Genomic DNA, 19,958 nt, shown 5'->3' with positions numbered 1-19,958 from the left:
TATCAAAAGATATAGATATTATTTCACAATCTATACTAAAATTATTAAAACTCTATGGAAAATTGTTCTTTTGTAAAAATACAAATAGTAAGTAATTTTAAATATCCTTAGAAAATACTTCTATCGAGAAAATTAAGCAGGAAAATCACCGTAATCAATGTGTGTTAAGCCCACTCAACGCGAGAAAAGCACGAGAAAGCAGAATGTGGAGCCTATACGAATCGGGTTTTTCTTGCGTTCTCGCGAGGTTCTTGCAGTCTCTCGCGAGAATGTTGAGCGGGCTTTATATTTAATTATTAGTACCTGTTGGATCGTCCGATGGTGTTTGGACACGATGCGCCGCCCGGTGGTGCTGTACGGATTGTCCTCGACATCGTCGGAGCTGTCCGTCATGTCCCGCGCGGACTCCAGGCTGAGCCGCCGCTGCTGCTTGTCCCGACCGCCCGGCTCCCGCTCGCCGCGCGCCGCCGCCCGCTCGCTCGCCTCACTCGACTGCGACTCGCGACCGAACGCACCCGTCGCGGGAGATTCCATCCTACCCCGAACGAAATAATCCTGATGTCTCTCCATATCTTCGTTCAATCGGCTACTAGACATCTTCGCGCCCGAATACGTCCTGTCCAGCGGATAGTTTGTCTCCGGTATCGTGCTCTCGGTCATCGTGAACTTCTCCGGCGAACTCTTCGAGCTCTCCATGTTGTATAAAGCTTTCTGACTGCGAGATATCTGCAACCTATACATTTCTTTGTTCACTTCCTCCACGTTCGAGTCCGATCTGCTCATGGGATATCCAGAATCTGAAGAAATATGGTGCGGTTTGCTTTCGTACAGTGATTCACTTCTCTGTCCGAAGTGTTTTAAGTTGAGCTGGTTTTGGTTGGTTGAGTAAGAGAGCATGGGATTCGTCCTCGGCATTCGCGTCTTGCTATTCTGGCGGAGACTCGGCGAATTGCTTGACGACTCGTCGTCCCTTATTCTAGGGGAATGACTGTGGTTACTTCTCTGGTACATGTCTTCATAATTACAATTATCTCTGGTGAGTTTTCGGTGGGTACTGTTGCGGGTCTGTTGGTCATAGTTTCTACTCTCATCGTTGAAGTTAGTAGAACCTTCTTCCGAGTTTGTTTCCACGTTATCAGTGCTCAAGCCCTCCTCATCGATCGATGAACTGGATGAGCCACATGGACATCGCTTCGAATTCCTGTTTTCATTACTCTTCCTCTCTTGAGACTGTCGATTGTCTTCCATGTTGTAAACAGGATTCGTAAACACCAATGGTGCTATCTTTGTATTATTAGCGTTTGTATTGTTTTGTACATTGTTAGCAGTTGTGAAATTCTGGATACCATATTTTTGTATATCGTATTCAATTTTCTGCTGCACTGGGCTCTTTGGATAGAACTTCTCATTTTTGCCGTCATACTGCTTATCTCTCTGTTTTTGGTAATTTAGCTGTGAGTACCTACTCATCGGCTGCCCGCCATTTTCATACGGTTGATGGTGATGTGTCGTATTTTCGATGGGACTAGAACTTTGGCTGTAAGTAGCGATGCTTTGATACCCAGAACTTGCAACGTTTGACAAACCGCTTATTGATACATTGGAGCCGTTGTTTGTGTAGTTTGTTTTGTTTCCGTTAACAATATTGTTGTTGTTTGATTTAGATTGAGCCACGTTTTTCTTGTTCATAACAAGTTTATCATCCACAATGTCAGAATCATCAGCGTACTTCAGTAAATCCGAAAGTTCTTCTAGTGTGGCAGTTTCCTTCATTATATTTTGCATGTCATTTGAGCAATAGTTGTGATTTATGCTGTCGCTGCTCGGTGACCGTTCCGTGTTGTAATTTGAATTATTGTGGAAATGCTGCTGTTGGTTGAAGCTGTTCGTCTTGTATCTCTCCTGGAATCTCCTCTCTAAGCTTTCATTCAAGCCATTATTGATGCCTTTAGGATACTGATCCGAGCCGAAGCCTATCTGCACAACTTTGAGGTTGACGCAATGTTCTTGGTTGTTGTACTGGGAGCTATATCTATCAGGGTTGACATTTTGAATGACTGGACTCGATCCGTATCCATTTCTCGGTAGCGTCGCTGAGCGTAAATTGAAGCTGGGTGATTTGGAAACTGAGCCGTAAGACCCTTTGAACTTTGATTCGTCGGCGTTTGATTTAGATGGACTGATATTGAATTGGACACCATTTTTGTTCATGATGGGCGAACTGTGTGCAAAGTTACCGTTGATCAGACCGTTCGATGGAACTTCGTTATCATTCTGCCTAGTTGGAGTGTTGCATGTGGGATCGTTGAACCTGTAATAAGAAGTAATTAGTTAACATTGCAATTATTTAGTCCTAAAAGTTGTTGTTTTACACTTCATAGTTGTTGAAATATATTATGAGTTGACGAATTATGTCATTATTAACTTTTACTATAACCTTTATACCTTATAACAGTGTAATGGTTAATAATATAATTTTAAGGGTAAAAATTACCTAAATATATTATCAGTTATCTTCGGCGCTGGTCCATCGTCGTCACTAGCTAACCTCTTGCTCAGTTCGTCCAATATGTCAGATAACGGGTCCAATTCCTGAAAGCAACCATTTTAATTTAATCATTGTTACATGTCTATCGTTCGTAGTATCAGTTTAGTCATGGTTACTTAAGTACTTATCGTGATTTGTCTCGTTAAAAGTCTATCGCACTGTAGTATTTTTAGTATTATACTGAGTACTGAGTAATATTCATATAATTTTGTCGTACCCCAAACTCACCATATCGATGAAACATAAAATATAAAGTATCTCAGGTGTAATTTTTGGCCATGCGAACATTTAAATGAATTTAGATTTTTGTAAGTTACTTTTTAGGTTTGGGTGTATGTGTACTAGTCTTTCCGTGTTCAGCATAACCTGTCAACCATCTGCTTCTCCGATTCTAGTTCCAGAAATAATTATTTATAATTGAATTACGATTATAGTTACCAATTTTAGTTTCAACAATAATTATTTATTTGGAGCATTTGAAGCATTTGGGTAATAATTACCTGTATCCTCCCCGGCGGCAGCTTGGGCAGGCTATCAACGAGCAGGCCGTGCAGCGTGGCGAGCTGCTTGCCGAGGTCCACGTGCGGCGCCCACTCGGGGTCGGGCTGCACCGCGTCCGCGCTCGAGTTGCGCTTGCTGCTCTCCTGCTGCTGCTGCTGCTGTTGTTGCTGCTGTTGCTGTTGCTGCTGTTGCTGCTGCTGCTGTTGCTCGGGTCGCGTCTGTGGATTGACGAATAGTATAAGATAAAAACACGTGCATATATGAAGTACCAATGTGTAATTTGGGACAAATTATTATACAATATCGGTAATCAACAGAAATCTTATTAATACATAAATATAAAATATTTACACACACCAAAAAACTGGAGCATATTTATTATTGGTATTAAATTTTACAAGTTCTTTTGATTTTTATTGTTTAACCTAATGACTAAGCAGACGTGCTACCTGATGGAAAGTAGTCAACGTCGCCTATGGACATTTGCAACACCAGAGGAGTCGCCAATGCATTGCTACTGTATTGTAATGCAAAGTTGTATTACAATACAGTTGCTGCCAAACATAATTACAGAAACTTCCAACTTTTTACCCAGAAAACAGCCATAAAAATCGTCAAGACAGGAAATTAAAAAGTGTGACATATAAAGAAGCCGGTACCTTATAGTAACTCACCGAAATAGCTCTAAGAAAAGCCTTCATGTTGGGGGCCTCCTGCTCGAGGAAGTCGTTGAGGAACTCCATGAAGGCCTCCTTGCCCTGGAAGCGCGTGAAGTTGGCCAGCGTCTGCAGCGTCTTCGCCACCAGCGTCAGGTTGCGCGCCGCTCGCTCGTTCGGGTATTCTGGTGATAACGAATTTAAATCGGTGTTCATAATTGGAATGGGTCATCAATTTTTCTATTTTCAATAGTTTTGTTGCTGTAATATTTAATATGAATATAATTATCTTTGTTTATTTCTAATTTGTACTTATGCAAAGTGCCAAGTGTTCCTCGTATGCAATTACTAATACTGTGGTTGATCATCAAGTAATATTTACGAGTATGTATATGTAATTTGTGTATCAAAATCAAAAAAATCAAAAATACTTTATTACGTTAACAAATTGTGTACATACATATGAGTTGGTGTTGGAGCATCCTTTTAAGTAAATATAATACCTGTGCCAGGATGCCCCGCTCTTCCGTATCTTACATACTAATATTAATACAATTTGCTTTTGTAACAGTATATTACTTGTATAGTTATTATAATAAATTTAACATATCTAATATTACGTATATTTGCGTGTGTGTGTGTGTGTGTGTGTGTGTGTGTGTTTGGGTGAGTGTGTGTGGGTATGTGTGCGTGTGTGCATGCGTGTGTATGCGTGCGCGTGTCATTTAGTTTGCATGTACTTGACTAATCATGAGATTACATTTAACAGAGCTTCAATTTCACTATAGTCAAGTTTAGTTAGCCAATCAATCACAGTTTTCTTAATGGTCCGTTTACTCATAGTAATAATGTTTAATATTTTGTTCACTTTATTATATACCAGTACAGATTGTTTCATAAATTGATGACTAGCGAAATAAGTTTTAACACCAGCTGAATGAATTTTTAATCTTCTTATATTCTTATTTGTTTCAAATATTGCGTTTTTGTGTTTTTCTAATATTATGTGTAGTATGTATAGTTTTCTCACACTCAGTAGTTGGCTAATTTGGTATAATTCTTGTGTCGGAAATCTGTAGGGTTTACTATACATGACTTTTATTAACGATCGTTGGGCTCGTTCAAGTTCAAGAAACTTCATTTTAGAGGCTCCACCCCATACTGGGATGCAGTATATCAATATTGACTGCACAAGAGCAGTATAGACTTGCTCTAAAATTTTATTTGATGCTACGTATCTAAGGTTTTTGAACATCCAAATCATTTTACGAATTCTACCAGTTGTTACTTCCAGATGAGTGTGCCAGGAAAGCCTTTGATCGATCATTATACCCAAATACTTGATAGAAGCTACTTTTCCGATTACAGGACAAGTGCAGCTGTTTTGCTGTAGCTCACAAGTGTGAATCTTAAGAGTAGGTATTGTAGGTTGAGTACGTTTGTTGATAGAGAAACAAATAAAATTAGTCTTGGTAGGATTAAGTGACAGTAAATTTTGCTTAAGCCAAAAATTAACTTTGGATAATCCCGCTTCTGCGGTGCTGTAAACTTCTTCCCACGTTTTCCCTGTAAACACAATAGCAGTATCATCTGCATATGCATAAATATGTCCATTAGTTAGTTTTAGGTTACACAAATCATTGATGTAGATGAGAAATAAAGTAGGTCCGAGCACACTACCTTGCGGAGCACCATATGTCACTTGAAGGTCATTACTGATATAGTTCCCAATTTTAACTCTTTGTGTACGATCGCTTAAGTAATTCGTTATCAATTTAAGTTGGCTTCCTCTGACACCGATCCTATCTAATTTGCCGGCAAGTTTGGAAATAGACACAGTATCAAATGCCTTTTTGAGGTCTAAAAAGACAGTCAGACATTTGTTTTTACGATCTAGTTGGTCAGTTATATATGTAGTTAAGTCTAAAATGGCGTCTTGTGTAGATTTTCCGCGTCTGAAACCGTATTGCCGATCCGATAGAATATTGTATTTATTAAGATACTGTATCAACCTGTTATTTATTAATTTTTCTAAAATTTTGGATATACTAGTTAGGATTGATATTGGTCTATAATTAGTAACCTCATTTTTATTTCCACTCTTGTGCACAGGGGTAATTATTGATTTTTTTAATAACATGGGGAAAACACCCTTAGAGAAACAAAGGTTCGCCATGTAGCAGATGATAGGAACGATTAAGTTTTTGGAGAGTTTAAGAAATTTACTGGGTATATTATCCCATCCTGCAGCAGAGTCTATTTTTAAGTTTGTTATTATTGTGTTAATTTCTTCAGGATCAGTATCTAGTAATACAAACGATGACTTATGTGGTGTAATGTTTAACAAGGAGTTATATACTGTAAGATTATTATTAATTATGTCTTCGGCAAGTTTACGACCTATATTAGCAAAAAAGTTATTCACATTATTGATAGATTTAATTGGACAAGTTTCTGTTTGTAGCAACTCATCGCAAGAAGTTTTAGCATGTTTTGTATTAGTAATATGTTTAATATTGTTCCAAAGTATTTTAGGGTTTTTGGTTAATAACAATTTTCTTTCATAAACACGTTTCAATTTTTTAATTAGATTATTGCAATAGTTTCTATACCTTTTATATGTAATTTTTAATATGTCATCACATGGGTTCTTTTTGAGCTGCTTTTGTATGTTATTTCTGTTTCGGATACATCGCAAAATTCCTGGAGTTATCCAAGGCTTTAAAATTCGTTGGCTTTTAGGAAGAATTGTAGTGGTAGTATTCTCCAGTAGGGCTGCGGATATTTTATTAATTAATTTTTCAACGAGATCATTAGGATCTTCACAGTGTAGTAAACTGGTTAAATTTTTGTTAGCTAAGCTTTTAAGAGCTGTTTCAAAATTAGTGTAGACTTTTGTTTTCGAACATACGTTTATCTCTTTTATTTTAGCCAAACATAATAACACCATATTGTGGTCAGTTATAGTTGTATTCAGAACAGCTATATTAGCGTGGACTCTTTTTCTATGCAACTTTAAGATGACATGGTCTAAACAACTATTTTCCCTCGTAGTTAATGTATGACCTGGTAATAAGCCAAATGTAGATAACATATTAAGGTAATGTATTCTATTAGAATATTCAACGTTGGTTTCGTTTATTTTGGAGATAAGATTTATATTTATATCACCGGTTATTATGATGTTTTTAAAGTTTTTCAGGTTATCTAAGTGTGAACAGAGAGACTCAGTAAATTTTTGAGTATTTATATTTGAAGGTGATCTATAAATACCTAATATAACGTAGTTAAATATTTCTATTTGCAGGCATGAGGCGTCTTGTAAAACGACTTCTTTTATTTTAGGCTTAAGATTATTTTTGAAGAATATTGTAACCCCATCGTTTTGATTAATGTGACTTGTAGTATGAATTGATTTGTAATTATTTATTGTAGGTATTAGTTTTTTGGAGTCAAGTCTACATTCTGTTAATATTAATATATCAATACCATATTTAAAATTAGATAACGTAATTTGCAGGTCGTCTAAGTTTTTATATATACTTCTGATATTCTGCGTAATGATAGTTAAATCAGTTATATAGTTTTTATTTATTCGTATGTGTTTGTTTAGGTTTTCAATGTCGCAGTTAAATGACGAGGATATTTCAGTTTTATCTACTTCTTGTAATATAGTTAAAGAACTATCCATAGTGATAACCCACGAGTAAGAGTACGTATGTGTTGCGTGAATCAATATAAATGTTGTTAGTTAAAAGAAAATTATATAATTCATTTTTATATACTAGTGCACATGATTTACGGGCGTAGTTTTGAACGAAAAATGATTTAATAAATTTTAATTCGTTGTATGCGAGAGTGTGAGATATGTCGTTAAGCGAACAGCATGTTAATTGTGTGTATAGTGTAGAGTGTAAATGATTTTTCGAGCAGTAAGTATAAGTAAATATAAAATTATTTGTTTTACAATAAAAAAATAACTGATAAAATAAACAAAAAGAATGTAAACTTATGATTTTTCGAGCAGTAAGTATCAGTAAATATAAAATTATTTGTTTTACAATAAAAAATAACTGATAAAATAAACAAAAATAATGTAAACTTAACTATTAGTATGAGGTTATCCAAAATCACAAATTCTAAACATAGTCAGTCTCCTTGGAGTAATTTTTGAGCTTGCAACTCGTTTTTTATTAAAATTATAGATGAATTTTCATCTTTTCTTATATACACTTTGCCGTAGGCGGACCAACAAAATTTATAGCACTTTGACTTGACCAATTCTCTCCCAAGAAAGTAAAGGCGCGACGATTTTGCAGTTAAATTTTCAGATATAAAAACTGGAGTGTCAGTTGCTGTACGAAATCCTAGATGTTTTGTGGTTATCTTCGATTTATGTTTTATATTAAATGCTTTACTCATTTTAAAAAAGTCATTTTTTATTAAGGTCGAAGTTGTTTCCACAATAATCGGTGTATTTTGTGGCCCCTCTTTCCTTTTACGGACCCTATATATATCTTTTATATCCGATCTATTTAAATCACAACTGATGTGTATACCATTACTCTCGTAGTAACTACGTTGGGTGAGGTCGAGGGTAAGGTAGGTGATTATTAATAGTAATATAAAAAAGTCAAATAATTTGCACGATTAAATTCGGCACGTTCTACCGGCAGATTTGGATAGGTGATTATTAGAAGCCATTTTTTTGCACAATTTCGTGATTCGGCACGCTATAAAGTCAGTCGCGTTTGTTATCAATAGGTTGTAGTCATTAAACCATATGTACCTATGTCATGGCCGGTTCGATAATATGTTACACGTATTGGCCACTAACGTACCTTTCTCCACCAATTCGCATTCGAGTACTAGCAACCTAATAAAGGGATATAAAAAGAATTGCATCCGTCTTTTACGCTTATAAATGTGCCATTTAGATGTATTTCTTTTTTTTGCATTTGGTTTAGAATTACTAGGTCAAAATAAACCTTATTCCTCCATGAAATCATGTAATGGAACTTTAAAATTACACTAATGATCTAATGATCTAAATTAACTTACCGTGAGTAATTCCAAAGAGACTAGGAGAGAGAATAGCGGGGCAAAGGAATCGAAGGAAGATTGAAGCGCTGATCAGGTTATCCGAGATGTCTTCTCGGCCCATTGCAATTAATCTGAAAATAATAAAACATAATTGAATTAATAAAAAAAAGTATTAATTTTAATCAAAGCAAAACGAGCGAAGAAGAGGAGAACAATTTGTAAGCGTGCTTTACTATAACATTATCAATTCAAAATATAATTGAAAAACGTAAAGTACATTTGGAACAATAATTGCAAATAGCGAAACGATTCTTTAACACTGTGTTCGATGTTTTGTTTGGTCTACGTTTGTTTTGTACATAATACTGAAGATTAATCTAATACTATATATTTCGATATAAACCATATTTGTTAATAAGGCTGAAAAAATCTACTAATATTTATTCGTTATGATCTCATATAATAACTATTTTAATGGTGTTCATGTTTTAGCGATGTATACATTTAATGCCGTATCTTTGAGTGATGTGAATTTAGATCCATGTGGTACTAAATACATTATAATTATTTGGGTAGGTTAGGTATGGTAAGGATTAATGATGTGCCCAGTTGGCCATTTTTGGTATTCGAGTACTTTAGTACTCATATAAAAAAGAATCGAGTCAGTACTCGAGTCCAGAGTACTCGAGTACTCGAATACTCGATGTACTTGAGTTACTGGTTATTTTACTCTGATTTTAACCGAGTTACTAAACAAATCGTTCCTTGCACAATTGGTATTGTATTCACTCGTTGGCCTATATAAGGTACATAAGACTGGAGTGTACGAGTACCATCGGTATTCGAGTATCACTTATTAGTACTCGAGTATGCGAGTTTATGTAAGTACTCGAGTACTGACTCGAGTCGACCTGACTCGGCACATCTCTAGTAAGGATGTGTACTGCGTGCGAATCGTTTGCTGTGCCGTGTACGTACCTCTCGCGGAAGGTGGCGAAGCAGTCGCGCAGCGGCGGCGGGAAGCGCGGCGCGGAGGCGGCGATGGCGCGCCAGGCGAGCGCGGCGGCGTCGCGCAGCGCGGCCTGCTGCCGGCGCAGCGCCGCGCCGCCGCCCGCGCGCAGCGGGTCCACCTCGCACTCCGCGCCCGGGCCCGCCGCCGCGCACACCGCCTCGCCCAGCGTCTCCTGTTGACGACAACGTGTTAAGTGTGGAAGAACAATACATACTTAATAATAAATTACTTTTTTATAATATAGGGGTCGCAGGCGAGCATGGAGTCCACTTGATGGTAAGTACCACTGCCACCCATGGACATGTGTAACCAACCCCCAGATAGGATTAGATATTCCTACCTGAGGCCGGCCACAGGTGCGCCGCTACCCTGAGATCTAAGCTGGAATGCCTCGGAAAAGTATGTCTCCCTTACCACACCCTTCAAACCAGTACACAGCAGCGTTTAACACTTCTCTTATAAAGCAGAAATAGGTGTGGCGGTGGTGCCGCCGGAGTCGAACCACAAAGGGTTTAACAACTCCAAAATTAATGATAAATAATGGCCAATACGCGAAAAAATTATGAAAGAAGAAGTACTGCCTTATTTTTCTCTTCTGTTTCTCAACATAAAACAATACCATACCAATGATTGACTTAGAAAGTAGTAAAAAATATAGTCAAAAACCTCGTCGCATATTAATGCGACGAGGTTTTTGACTATATTTTTTTTATTAGATACAGAGTACTGTATCACCCAGATGGTGAAAAGAATCGACATTTTTGGCAGTCAACCACATGCAACATACCTATAATTACTTTTGCTTAAATATGTATCATTAATCTATTAATTAAGGATTAAATAGGCTGATACGCTGTTTCTTACATCATTCATCAATTGTAGTTTTTTTCAAATAAAAAGAAATCTCGAACATTGAAATGACCATTGAAAGTAAAAGGATAATTTACACACAAATGTTTTATCCGCCCATTTAACCCACATCTAAATTTTGTTGTTTATTAGTTTGAATTTGAAAACATTAATTGTCAGAATGTGTATTGAAAGTATCAGATAAGTTACCTGGAGATACTGATCCCCGACGAGTTTGAGATACGCCTCCATGCTCTTGGTGGCGAGGGAGTTGCCGCGGAAGGTGAGCGAGTGGTCGCCGGTGCGGCGCACGTCGAGCGCGACCACGTCGGCCAGGTAGCGCGGCGCCAGCCCCGCGCCCGCCATGCACAGCACTAGCGCGCTGCCGATGTCCTCCTTTGCTTTCACACCTGGATGGACGAAATGAATTAATGTGTATGAAGAGATGAATGAATAAACAAAACGTGGATTTTTTGCTTAGGTTGTGGAGAAAGCTATAATAATGTAAAAAAACGTGGATGGTTCTAGCAATCTGCACCAAGAAATATCTTGTACGTGATTTGTCTTGACATTATCATAAATGATGAAAAAAAATGATCCTAAAATCGGGAGTCCAAGGCATAGAAGAAGGGAAAATAAAATAGGAATAAAATGATGACATATTATTAAATGAAATATAATTTTCTCGCTATCTTTACGTAAGAAATTGTGACGCTTACTCATAACTTTCTATTTAATCAATCAAAATGACGTATTATTCATAAATTAAAGTAAATGCGATCAACTAAATAATCTTGACCATACACCGCCATTATAATTAAGTAATAGACAAACATTAATAAACGAAGACCAAATAAGAGAAAAAAAAGGATATAAGTTGACTGGAACTCACCAATAACAGGCTCAAGATGCTCGCACAGCCGCCGGTAGTTCCGCTTGAGGTAGTCAAGGAATCTTGCGTAGTGATCAATCGGCAGCACGTCCACACACTGGTAGCGGCACTTGATGCGCAGCGCGGGCGCCGGTGCGGGCGCGCGGCCCGGCGACACCGGCTTCTCCTCGCTCACCGGGTACCACCGCTCGTTGAGGTATCGCGACGATACGTCGTCGACCGGGATGCGTACTGTACCTGGAAAGATGAAAGGGGGTTAATTTTTAGTGCACGACTTTTCACACAACACATGTACACTATGTTTAGGTCTTTGTCTGTGATGATGATTCTGCTTTTAGTTCATTATTAACTTTTACAAGCAAACAAACTGACTAACCAATAAATCAAAAATGAATTAAGATCACAGGCATATTTTTATTTGTCACTATTGTCATGAAACCATAACAGTCCTACCGCTGGGCGCCTTCAGATCAACAACGTTACGTTGAAGCATTTTTAAGGAAATCTCAGGGCTCGCGGTACACTTTGACTTGGATGGCATGCACCGCTGAACTCGTACACCTCGCCCCAGAAACACAGCTCCGTCTCCAGTTTCGACGATGATCTGGAGTAGTATATCTATAACAGTACGCAGTACTAACCGACAAGAGCGTGCTTGTCCCGCTTGCGCGCGCGCCGCTCGGGCTCGCGGTACACGTTGACGTGGATGGCGCGCACCGCCTGCAGCCCGCTGAACTCGTACACCTCGCCCCAGAAACACAGCTCTGTCTTCAGTTTCGATGATGATCTGGAATTGTATGAAATGGGTACAGATTAGCAGGCTTTATGCGTTGAATAACTATTAAAAAAGGATTAAAAAAATCTCAAAGGTAAGTCTACCAATACGCACTTGGCCAGCGCGTTGAACTATGGCCTAATTCTTCTCATTCTGAGAGGAGACCCGTACCCAGCAGTGGGACAATAATGTGTTATATGTGTATGTGAATACAACTTATATATAAAGAATCAAAGATTATTTCCGAAGAGGTTGTTTACTACGTTACTATGCAGAACCAACTAATTTAATACTGCAATGTAATATGATCCCAACGGTACTGATGTGAAGCTTAAACTCAGTGATTGCGCTACAATTTTCTGCTATTTACGACGTAACAGTAAGCCAAGCATAGCGAACGTGTCTCTCTCGTGGATAAATTATAAATCCAGTGCACACATATTTTGGCGTACACAAAGTGTGCTGATATGATTTGTTTCAATAGTAGAGAAATGTCGTAGTTCTCACAACATTTCCAGTTTTTTGTGTTTAACTTGGAATAGGTTATTACGATAACACCAATAAGTAGGTATAATTACTAATTACATACTTATTGATGTAATCACGCAAAAAAGTGAAAATTCTCAAAGAATAATGAAATAGACCAGTGATTCACTTTCTTTCGTTAAATTTATTTTAATATTTGGTCAAAGTACCAAAAGCGATAAAAACTCTTTGCAAAAATATATCTCATGGGACGAATATTTTATTTATTATTAACATACCTCGCATAAAGGGTGTCGTCCAGCATTATCTCGCAATAATATCTCTTCTTGGGCGGGATGGCCTTGGCCTCCAGAAGCCAAAGTTTCACCGTTCTCTCGCACCGGCGCGTGCGCATCTCATCCGGCCGCGCTGCCTGTCGTAAGCTGGAATATAAATTAAGTTATGTATAAGACATTTAAAATTGTAATTAAACATAACCAATTTCATAAGGTTTACTATTTTATTTTCTGGGTGCGTTCAAAAGTAATTGAACATAAATATCTAATAAAACAACTGTTAAATATTTTAAAAGATGGCATTATTTCTTCTATTTAATTACTATATAGAGCAAAACTGTCAATACCGTTCATTGCTTGAAGAGTCGTTAGAAACAGATCGTTAACTTGAATCCGTAGTGGGATATGTTGGAAACTTCAGCGGCGGCGGCGAAATTACGAACTTAGTGCGCACAGAGTAATATGAACCAAATTGATCAGTAATAAGAAATAACCATGGAATAGTACCTGTATATCCATCGGTCCCTTTCCTTCCGCGATGCACAGGCGAAGTACCGTGGTGCGCGGTTCTCAGCACTGAGCGCGAAGCAGTGTGGCCTACCCAGAACCGATGAATGTAGCGCACGGATTTCAACCTGGAATAATAATATATAATAAGAAACGAAGAGAATAATATGTATTATTATAAACATATACTTTTTTTCATGACATTAATCAACGAACGGATATAACCAATTGTAAATACAATTATTTATAGGTCGATTTAAGTTACATTGATTTGAGGTCAAATAGAAACAGAAACTTACTTTACCATACCTGTCGGACTGCGAAAAAATATTTGAAACTGTCACGCTTCTATAAACTATATATTTTCAAAAGTTGGTGAAAATTTAACATATTGCTCACGTATATCATCACGCCAATAAAAATACGTTAAACTAATTTATTTCGTTCTTTGCATCTTCGTTGTAGTAAATATCCATAGCAGTTGCTTTATTTGTTTAAACAATGTCCGTCTCTATCATTAAAAGTGTTTACTTACTTGATTCGGTGGTCCCAAGTCCATGGTTGATACGGCTGGTGATTGTGCTGTTAAAAGACTTTCGTGAGATCTGAAACAACGTACAAAAATATTTTATTTTCGAGTCAATCTATTCCATGCTATAGACCTCACCTAGGTTCCTATCAAAATCTTCCATGCTATAAGCTTTACTTAAATTCCTTATAAGCAACAAAAAATATGAATCATCTCAAGTAGTGTAGTACTATATTTTTATATTATTTAAAAATATTCTTGTCACATATTTCATTGTAGTATCTCTTTACCTTTGATTTTAAAGGTCTACTACTTATTAGCTTATGGGACGAATTACTTATGCATGTTAAACACGACACAAAAGTATCAACAAGAGGCAAGACATAATTTCTTCGTAAACTACTTTTACTATAAAAAGACAACGATCAGTATTCAAATGTAGTTCATACGGAACCCAAAAACGTAAACAAAAGCCACAGGTTTCCGTTCCAATTACTTCGTTATACCGGTCACGTTACAATGAAGTTATTTCGTGTTTATGTGGATGGGGAAGTAATTAAAGAACCTTTAGTAAATAACTACAGCAGATGGGGCGGGGCGACACTCCTAAACAATGTTACTACCTAGCTAACGCACTACAGTCACGATATCCTTATTACTTCACTGTACTATAAACGTAAATGATAGTAGGATACCTATGGTACCTCACTTTATCTTTTTATAAACGGAAAGTACCTATACATTCCACGTGATTTTAAGATGATCATCGCTTTTCGTAGACATCAGAACAGAATTTCATTGTATAATATAAGAGAAGCAGACGAGCATGCTGTCCATCTGATGGTAAGTGGTTACTGCCGGACATGGACATCTGTAATCAACCCCAGATAGGATAAAATATTCCTACCTGACGTTGGCCACAGGTGCGCCAGTACTCCTGAGGACTAAGCTGATAATATGTCTCACTTACCACACCCTTCAAACCAGAACACAGCAGCGCTTAACACTGCCGTTATTAGGCAGAAATAGGTGTGGCTGTGATGCCGCCAGAGTTGAACCACAAAGGGTTCTAGCACATTTTAATTGAATTAAGAATATAATATGACTTATTTTAATTAAGACTAACATAAAATTGCTCAGAGACTAGTTCAAAGCTCTGTGGACCAATATTATGTACCTTTCATCATACCGCAATATTCTCAGACGACAATTACTTTTAATGAATTCTTAATGAAATCTGATTGTATGACATTGAAATAATTTAGTACAATTATATGTTTCTACTCAATTTTGAAAAAAAGTAGGCATACACGAATGGATAACCTTTCTCTTTGGGAAGTTGGTTGAAAAATAATATATTATATTATACTTACAACCGTATCGAGTAGAAAAAATATCTAGAGGTGTAGGCCTTTCTTTGTTTGATTACAGTTTGAAAGTCGACAGGGAAATACCAATTTCATATTAACTATTGCGTCTTGACGAACACAAGAATATCTGTATTCATCAAGAGTTACGGATAACAAATTGTAGGGGATCGCGGGTAGTAAATTATAGAGCGCTATTCATTACGTGTGTGCTTCATCTTTAATTTGATCCTTGTTATGTTTTGCGTTGAAATACGATGTCATAATTTGAAAACGTACAAATAAAATATTTTACAAGAAAATTATGATATTATTAGACGTGTCCGAAATTCGTGTCACGCATGAGAAGAAGCCCTTGGTTAAAAATACTGTACATTACCCTGTATTATTACCCTAGAGAATATTTCGCGTCTTCGCCTACGATTGAATCGAAAATTACAAATATTTTTTTAATATAACACATAGATTAGTAAAGATTACTTACTCCTAACAAGAAAATGTAACCAGTTTTGACAATTGAAATGTCACGTGTAATCTATTTTCGTGTTTGAATAATATATAAAAATGTAGTTTTAGATCATTTACGAATGAAACGATATTTCTCCGCAATTTTTCTTCGATTTCGTGTTTTTGCACCACTTAGCTGCACATGTCGGCATTGTTCCGCATAAATTAACTTGACAGCCATTAAATGGCTGACACATTTGTCAGCCGTTTAAGCCATTTAATGACTTCCCTCAATTAAAAGGCGGTGAGATATCTATACTTATCTACGATATAACATGACTTATAACTTATAAGAAGTCATGCGTACTAAGTATATGAAGTTATTTTCAAACTTCGACTTCAAAGTGATTTTTTGGTCTAATAAAATATATTGTATCTTTATTATGACAAATATTAACTGACATATTTATGTTGTTCAATTTCCGAAACAAACTAAATTTAATTCAATCATGAGTGGAAGAAACTACACAAAGTTTGCCAGAAGCCAAATGTTTAATACAATGTTAAACATTTGGGGTAACATCTCATAATGTGGTAACAGACGCGGGGTTAGGCGAGATTGAAACGAATATCCGAATCCGTTGCCAGTTGAAATATAAAGGGAGAATGTTTATACGAATCATAAATCATGTACAAGTAGGGGGCAGTCAGTGGTTACTGCAATAACTTCGTTAAGTGTCTCCCTTGTAGCGCTATAAATCTAAATTCCTATAAATCCTTACAGAGTACGTATTTTCTATCTTTATATGGTTAAGCTATCGGCGTGATTTATTTCAGTTTGTTACTTCGTTTTATTTGCAATCGCTGTCATAGCACAATTTACGTAATCATCGCAATATATGTTTTTGATATGCAATTGTTGCAATACTGATGATGATAGGAAACTGTGTCCATACAGTGTATTAGAAACTGAAATTAATCGTTATAATTTAATGTTATTACCTAAACTATCTACCTACTTGTTATAATAGTTATAAGTACATACATAAATCGTATAATACATTATATTCGTAAGTGTTGTATTACATACGAATTGTATTAATTTAAGTTATTCTCACCTTGAAGTTCTTAATACGTGTGTAGGAGGGTGCGTAGGCACGGCGGCTCGTGTCTGTTTGTTTTCCAACTTCGTCGCTGATTTGGTCCTTTTGAGGGGGTTGCTTCTGAAGGATCTCTTAGAGAAGAAGAAGTTGGCGAGCCGTGATGGGCTTGGCACCGGCGTGCTCGGCGCTGAGCCCCGCCGACATGCCTTCTCGTATGATGTGTCTGTGAACAAAGATATGAACTATTTTAGTTTATATTACAACGAATAAAGTTATAAAAGGAGTACGGTAAAATAACCCGATGAAAGATAAAATCCTTCAGAAAAACATAATTAAAAACATAGTAAGAGTAAAATATAATTTAGACAAACGGTGTGACATAATTCCCTTAATGGAATGTCAACTGAAAATACGTTTCGTTATAGGCATAACTATCTTATTAAAGAAAAACACAAAAAATAAGTAATTTTGTCAACGTAGTTAATCGCAGAATAAAATAATGTCAACACTTTGAGATCTTACTCATCTTCTATAATCAAAAACTGTAGCTACAATTACCCCACACATAGGTCAAAAATAGTACGAACACGAATACGCAATCCAAATTGATACAAATAATTACCCAAGCAGGACAACGATTGTAGAAATAATCGCATCACCGTCGCTCGCCAATCAAACCTACTTTAAATAATCAACCTTGTTTAATGGCCGTGATCGCGGCGGCATGCGGTCGCGGTTCACGCAATAATGCCTATTCTCCACATTAAGGTCTCGTGTTACCGAGGCGTTGTTCGTAAACATTAGTTAGGTTAGTAGCGGTGGTCAACTTGCGGCCTGCTGATGCAAAAACATCTACTATAATCCGGTAACACAACTAATATAAGACTTCCTGGATCAATAATTCATTGTTTACCGCGTATAAAACTGAAAATTGCCTGTTTTGAAATTTCTTGTTTAATAGGTATGTCTTTGCAAATATTTTTTATATCTACAGGTATTATACAACATAAAATAATTGCAAAATAAGCAATAAATTATGTCAAGGTCATCTTGTGAAACGAAAAATAGATTTCCTCTTTTCACTTCTTAGTAAGAGATTATTACTGATAAGTTATTGCCACTTGTATTGTATCCAAAATAATAACTTAGCGTCATATGAAAAGTAATGTAATAAATAGTCAAAAAAACACTTTCAGTTAGGAGTAGGTATGTATTATTTTTCTACACTATATAAAAATGCAAGTAACAAATGAACCACTAGAGAAAACTATTGAAAACCGCTGTTTCAAATATCGTCAAGACAGGACTGCTGACGGAGCTATGCATGGCGTGGTTTCCGCCGGAAGTTGCGTGCACGCCGCCCGTGACCGCTGCGCATGCGCCGAGACACATGCAAAAACCTTTGTTTTAGACAACAACCTTATTTCATTCTGAGTAACAATCTCATTCTTCTATTAGTCCTTGCAAATAATATTGTATACTACGAGTATGTCTCTATATTACATGTATTTTGTTTAATTACATCGTTTTGCATCGTTGTAAAGGTATTACAGTCCCACTGCTGGGCATGGGTCTATTCTCAGGCCAGTAGGCCATAGTCTACCGCGCTGGACAAGTGTGGATTGGTAGACTTCAATTCAATAGCTACTAGTATATATTCACATATTTATGCATCAAACAAAAGTCTTCATATTAGTCGCACAACTTTTTTCCTATCAAACTCATCATTAATAAAATGTTTGTTATATTATTACCATTATTTATTTTTATAAAAATCCGCTATCATTTGAAGCAATATATTATACACGTGACATAGAACGGGAAATAAAAATGTACACCGCATAATCTATCTAAAAGCCCTCGATGGTTCGTTATAACATGTCAACGACACGACATGGCACGATGTGTGAACGCAACAGATGTTCTTACCAACCCATTACCGTTATTGACTTGCTTACGGGAGACTTGTGCATTGTTTCTGCATTTTGATTGCGTTTAAAGGCAATATTATTTCCTGTGTCTCTTAGAAATCTAAACACGCACACACATACACTAAGCGCATTTGTACACAAGCATAAATGTGCATGTATAAGTTTTTCTTCTTTTCTGACTCAGGGACATGCTGGCTTGCTACAAATGCAATCTTCTTTGAAATTCGATTAAAGAAATAATGATAGCATATCACGTTTTTTAAGCTATTTGATGATTATAATTAGTTTGCTGATAGTTCTACGTTTTTACAACGAATCAATCTTGAGTACAAACTTCTGAAGAACGAAATTTTGAATTGCTTAGCATCAGATAAACTACATGCTCATCTACTGCTTCGACTTATTTACGCACACAAAATTAATAACGTTAAGATTTGTTCTCAGGCTAATAAGCTTTAGGTACTAAACCTTTGTATGAAGTAAAACGAAAATGCGAGCATACTAACAGCAAAAGTTATATTAATATTCACGCTACGTCAATCCCGACCCTTTCACCCTTTCTATATTACATGGGTGACATATGTTATGTCCCTTTTGACCTACTTATCTAATATATACAAATCAATCATCGCAAACCTACGCAATTGAAATCTTCTCCGTTACAGACAGCGTCAGGCATTGTCTGACGTATCCTTTCGGATTCACCGGCGCCACAGAGCTATCACCGCCTCGACAGTTATGTGACTGTAGTAAAACACCCCTCATGAGGTGAACGACCCGCTACCAATAAACTCCCATATTGCTTCGTTGAAGTGAGTCACTGCAACGCAATTATTGCAAGTTCAGTGCGCAACGCGAAACGCTTATGCGGCTCCAAGAATTTTAAACCTTTAAAAGGACGGTTTAATTTGCACGTAACGAGTCTCCCGTGCATTCAGTGAAGCCATTGAGGTTAATTTATAACGCGACATAATGTTTACGTTGTAAAAGTTACCTCAAGTGCTAATACGACTACGATTATCTTGTGGCCCTACGCT

The 19,958-nt window shown here is 36.9% G+C and overlaps 1 protein-coding gene across 20 annotated transcripts in view; it reads right to left on the bottom strand.

The window, feature by feature from the left end:
• The window catches only part of raskol (Ras GTPase-activating protein raskol), a 200,992-nt gene that overhangs the window by 1,887 nt on the left and 179,147 nt on the right, over positions 1-19,958 (bottom strand). For all 20 annotated transcript variants that reach the window (XM_073079023.1, XM_073079024.1, XM_073079015.1 and 17 more), the window contains 13 exons: positions 17,006-17,213; positions 14,080-14,149; positions 13,545-13,672; positions 13,041-13,184; positions 12,143-12,288; positions 11,502-11,738; positions 10,820-11,019; positions 9,727-9,932; positions 8,767-8,879; positions 3,724-3,890; positions 3,049-3,267; positions 2,495-2,592; positions 304-2,311 (listed from right to left, as the gene is read on the bottom strand). In XM_073079023.1, coding sequence (XP_072935124.1) covers positions 304-2,311; positions 2,495-2,592; positions 3,049-3,267; positions 3,724-3,890; positions 8,767-8,879; positions 9,727-9,932; positions 10,820-11,019; positions 11,502-11,738; positions 12,143-12,288; positions 13,041-13,184; positions 13,545-13,672; positions 14,080-14,149; positions 17,006-17,213 — 3,944 coding nt within the window. The remainder of the gene's footprint in view (positions 1-303; positions 2,312-2,494; positions 2,593-3,048; positions 3,268-3,723; positions 3,891-8,766; positions 8,880-9,726; positions 9,933-10,819; positions 11,020-11,501; positions 11,739-12,142; positions 12,289-13,040; positions 13,185-13,544; positions 13,673-14,079; positions 14,150-17,005; positions 17,214-19,958) is intronic.

This window comes from Epargyreus clarus, unplaced genomic scaffold (assembly GCF_041222505.1).
Source record: "Epargyreus clarus isolate Ecla_fem2 unplaced genomic scaffold, WU_Ecla_fem_2.2 ptg000014l, whole genome shotgun sequence".
In the NCBI taxonomy this organism is placed as follows: Eukaryota; Metazoa; Arthropoda; class Insecta; order Lepidoptera; family Hesperiidae; genus Epargyreus; species Epargyreus clarus.
The sequence above is the reverse complement of the archived record's forward strand: the minus strand, read 5'-3'. Positions and strand labels throughout refer to the sequence as shown.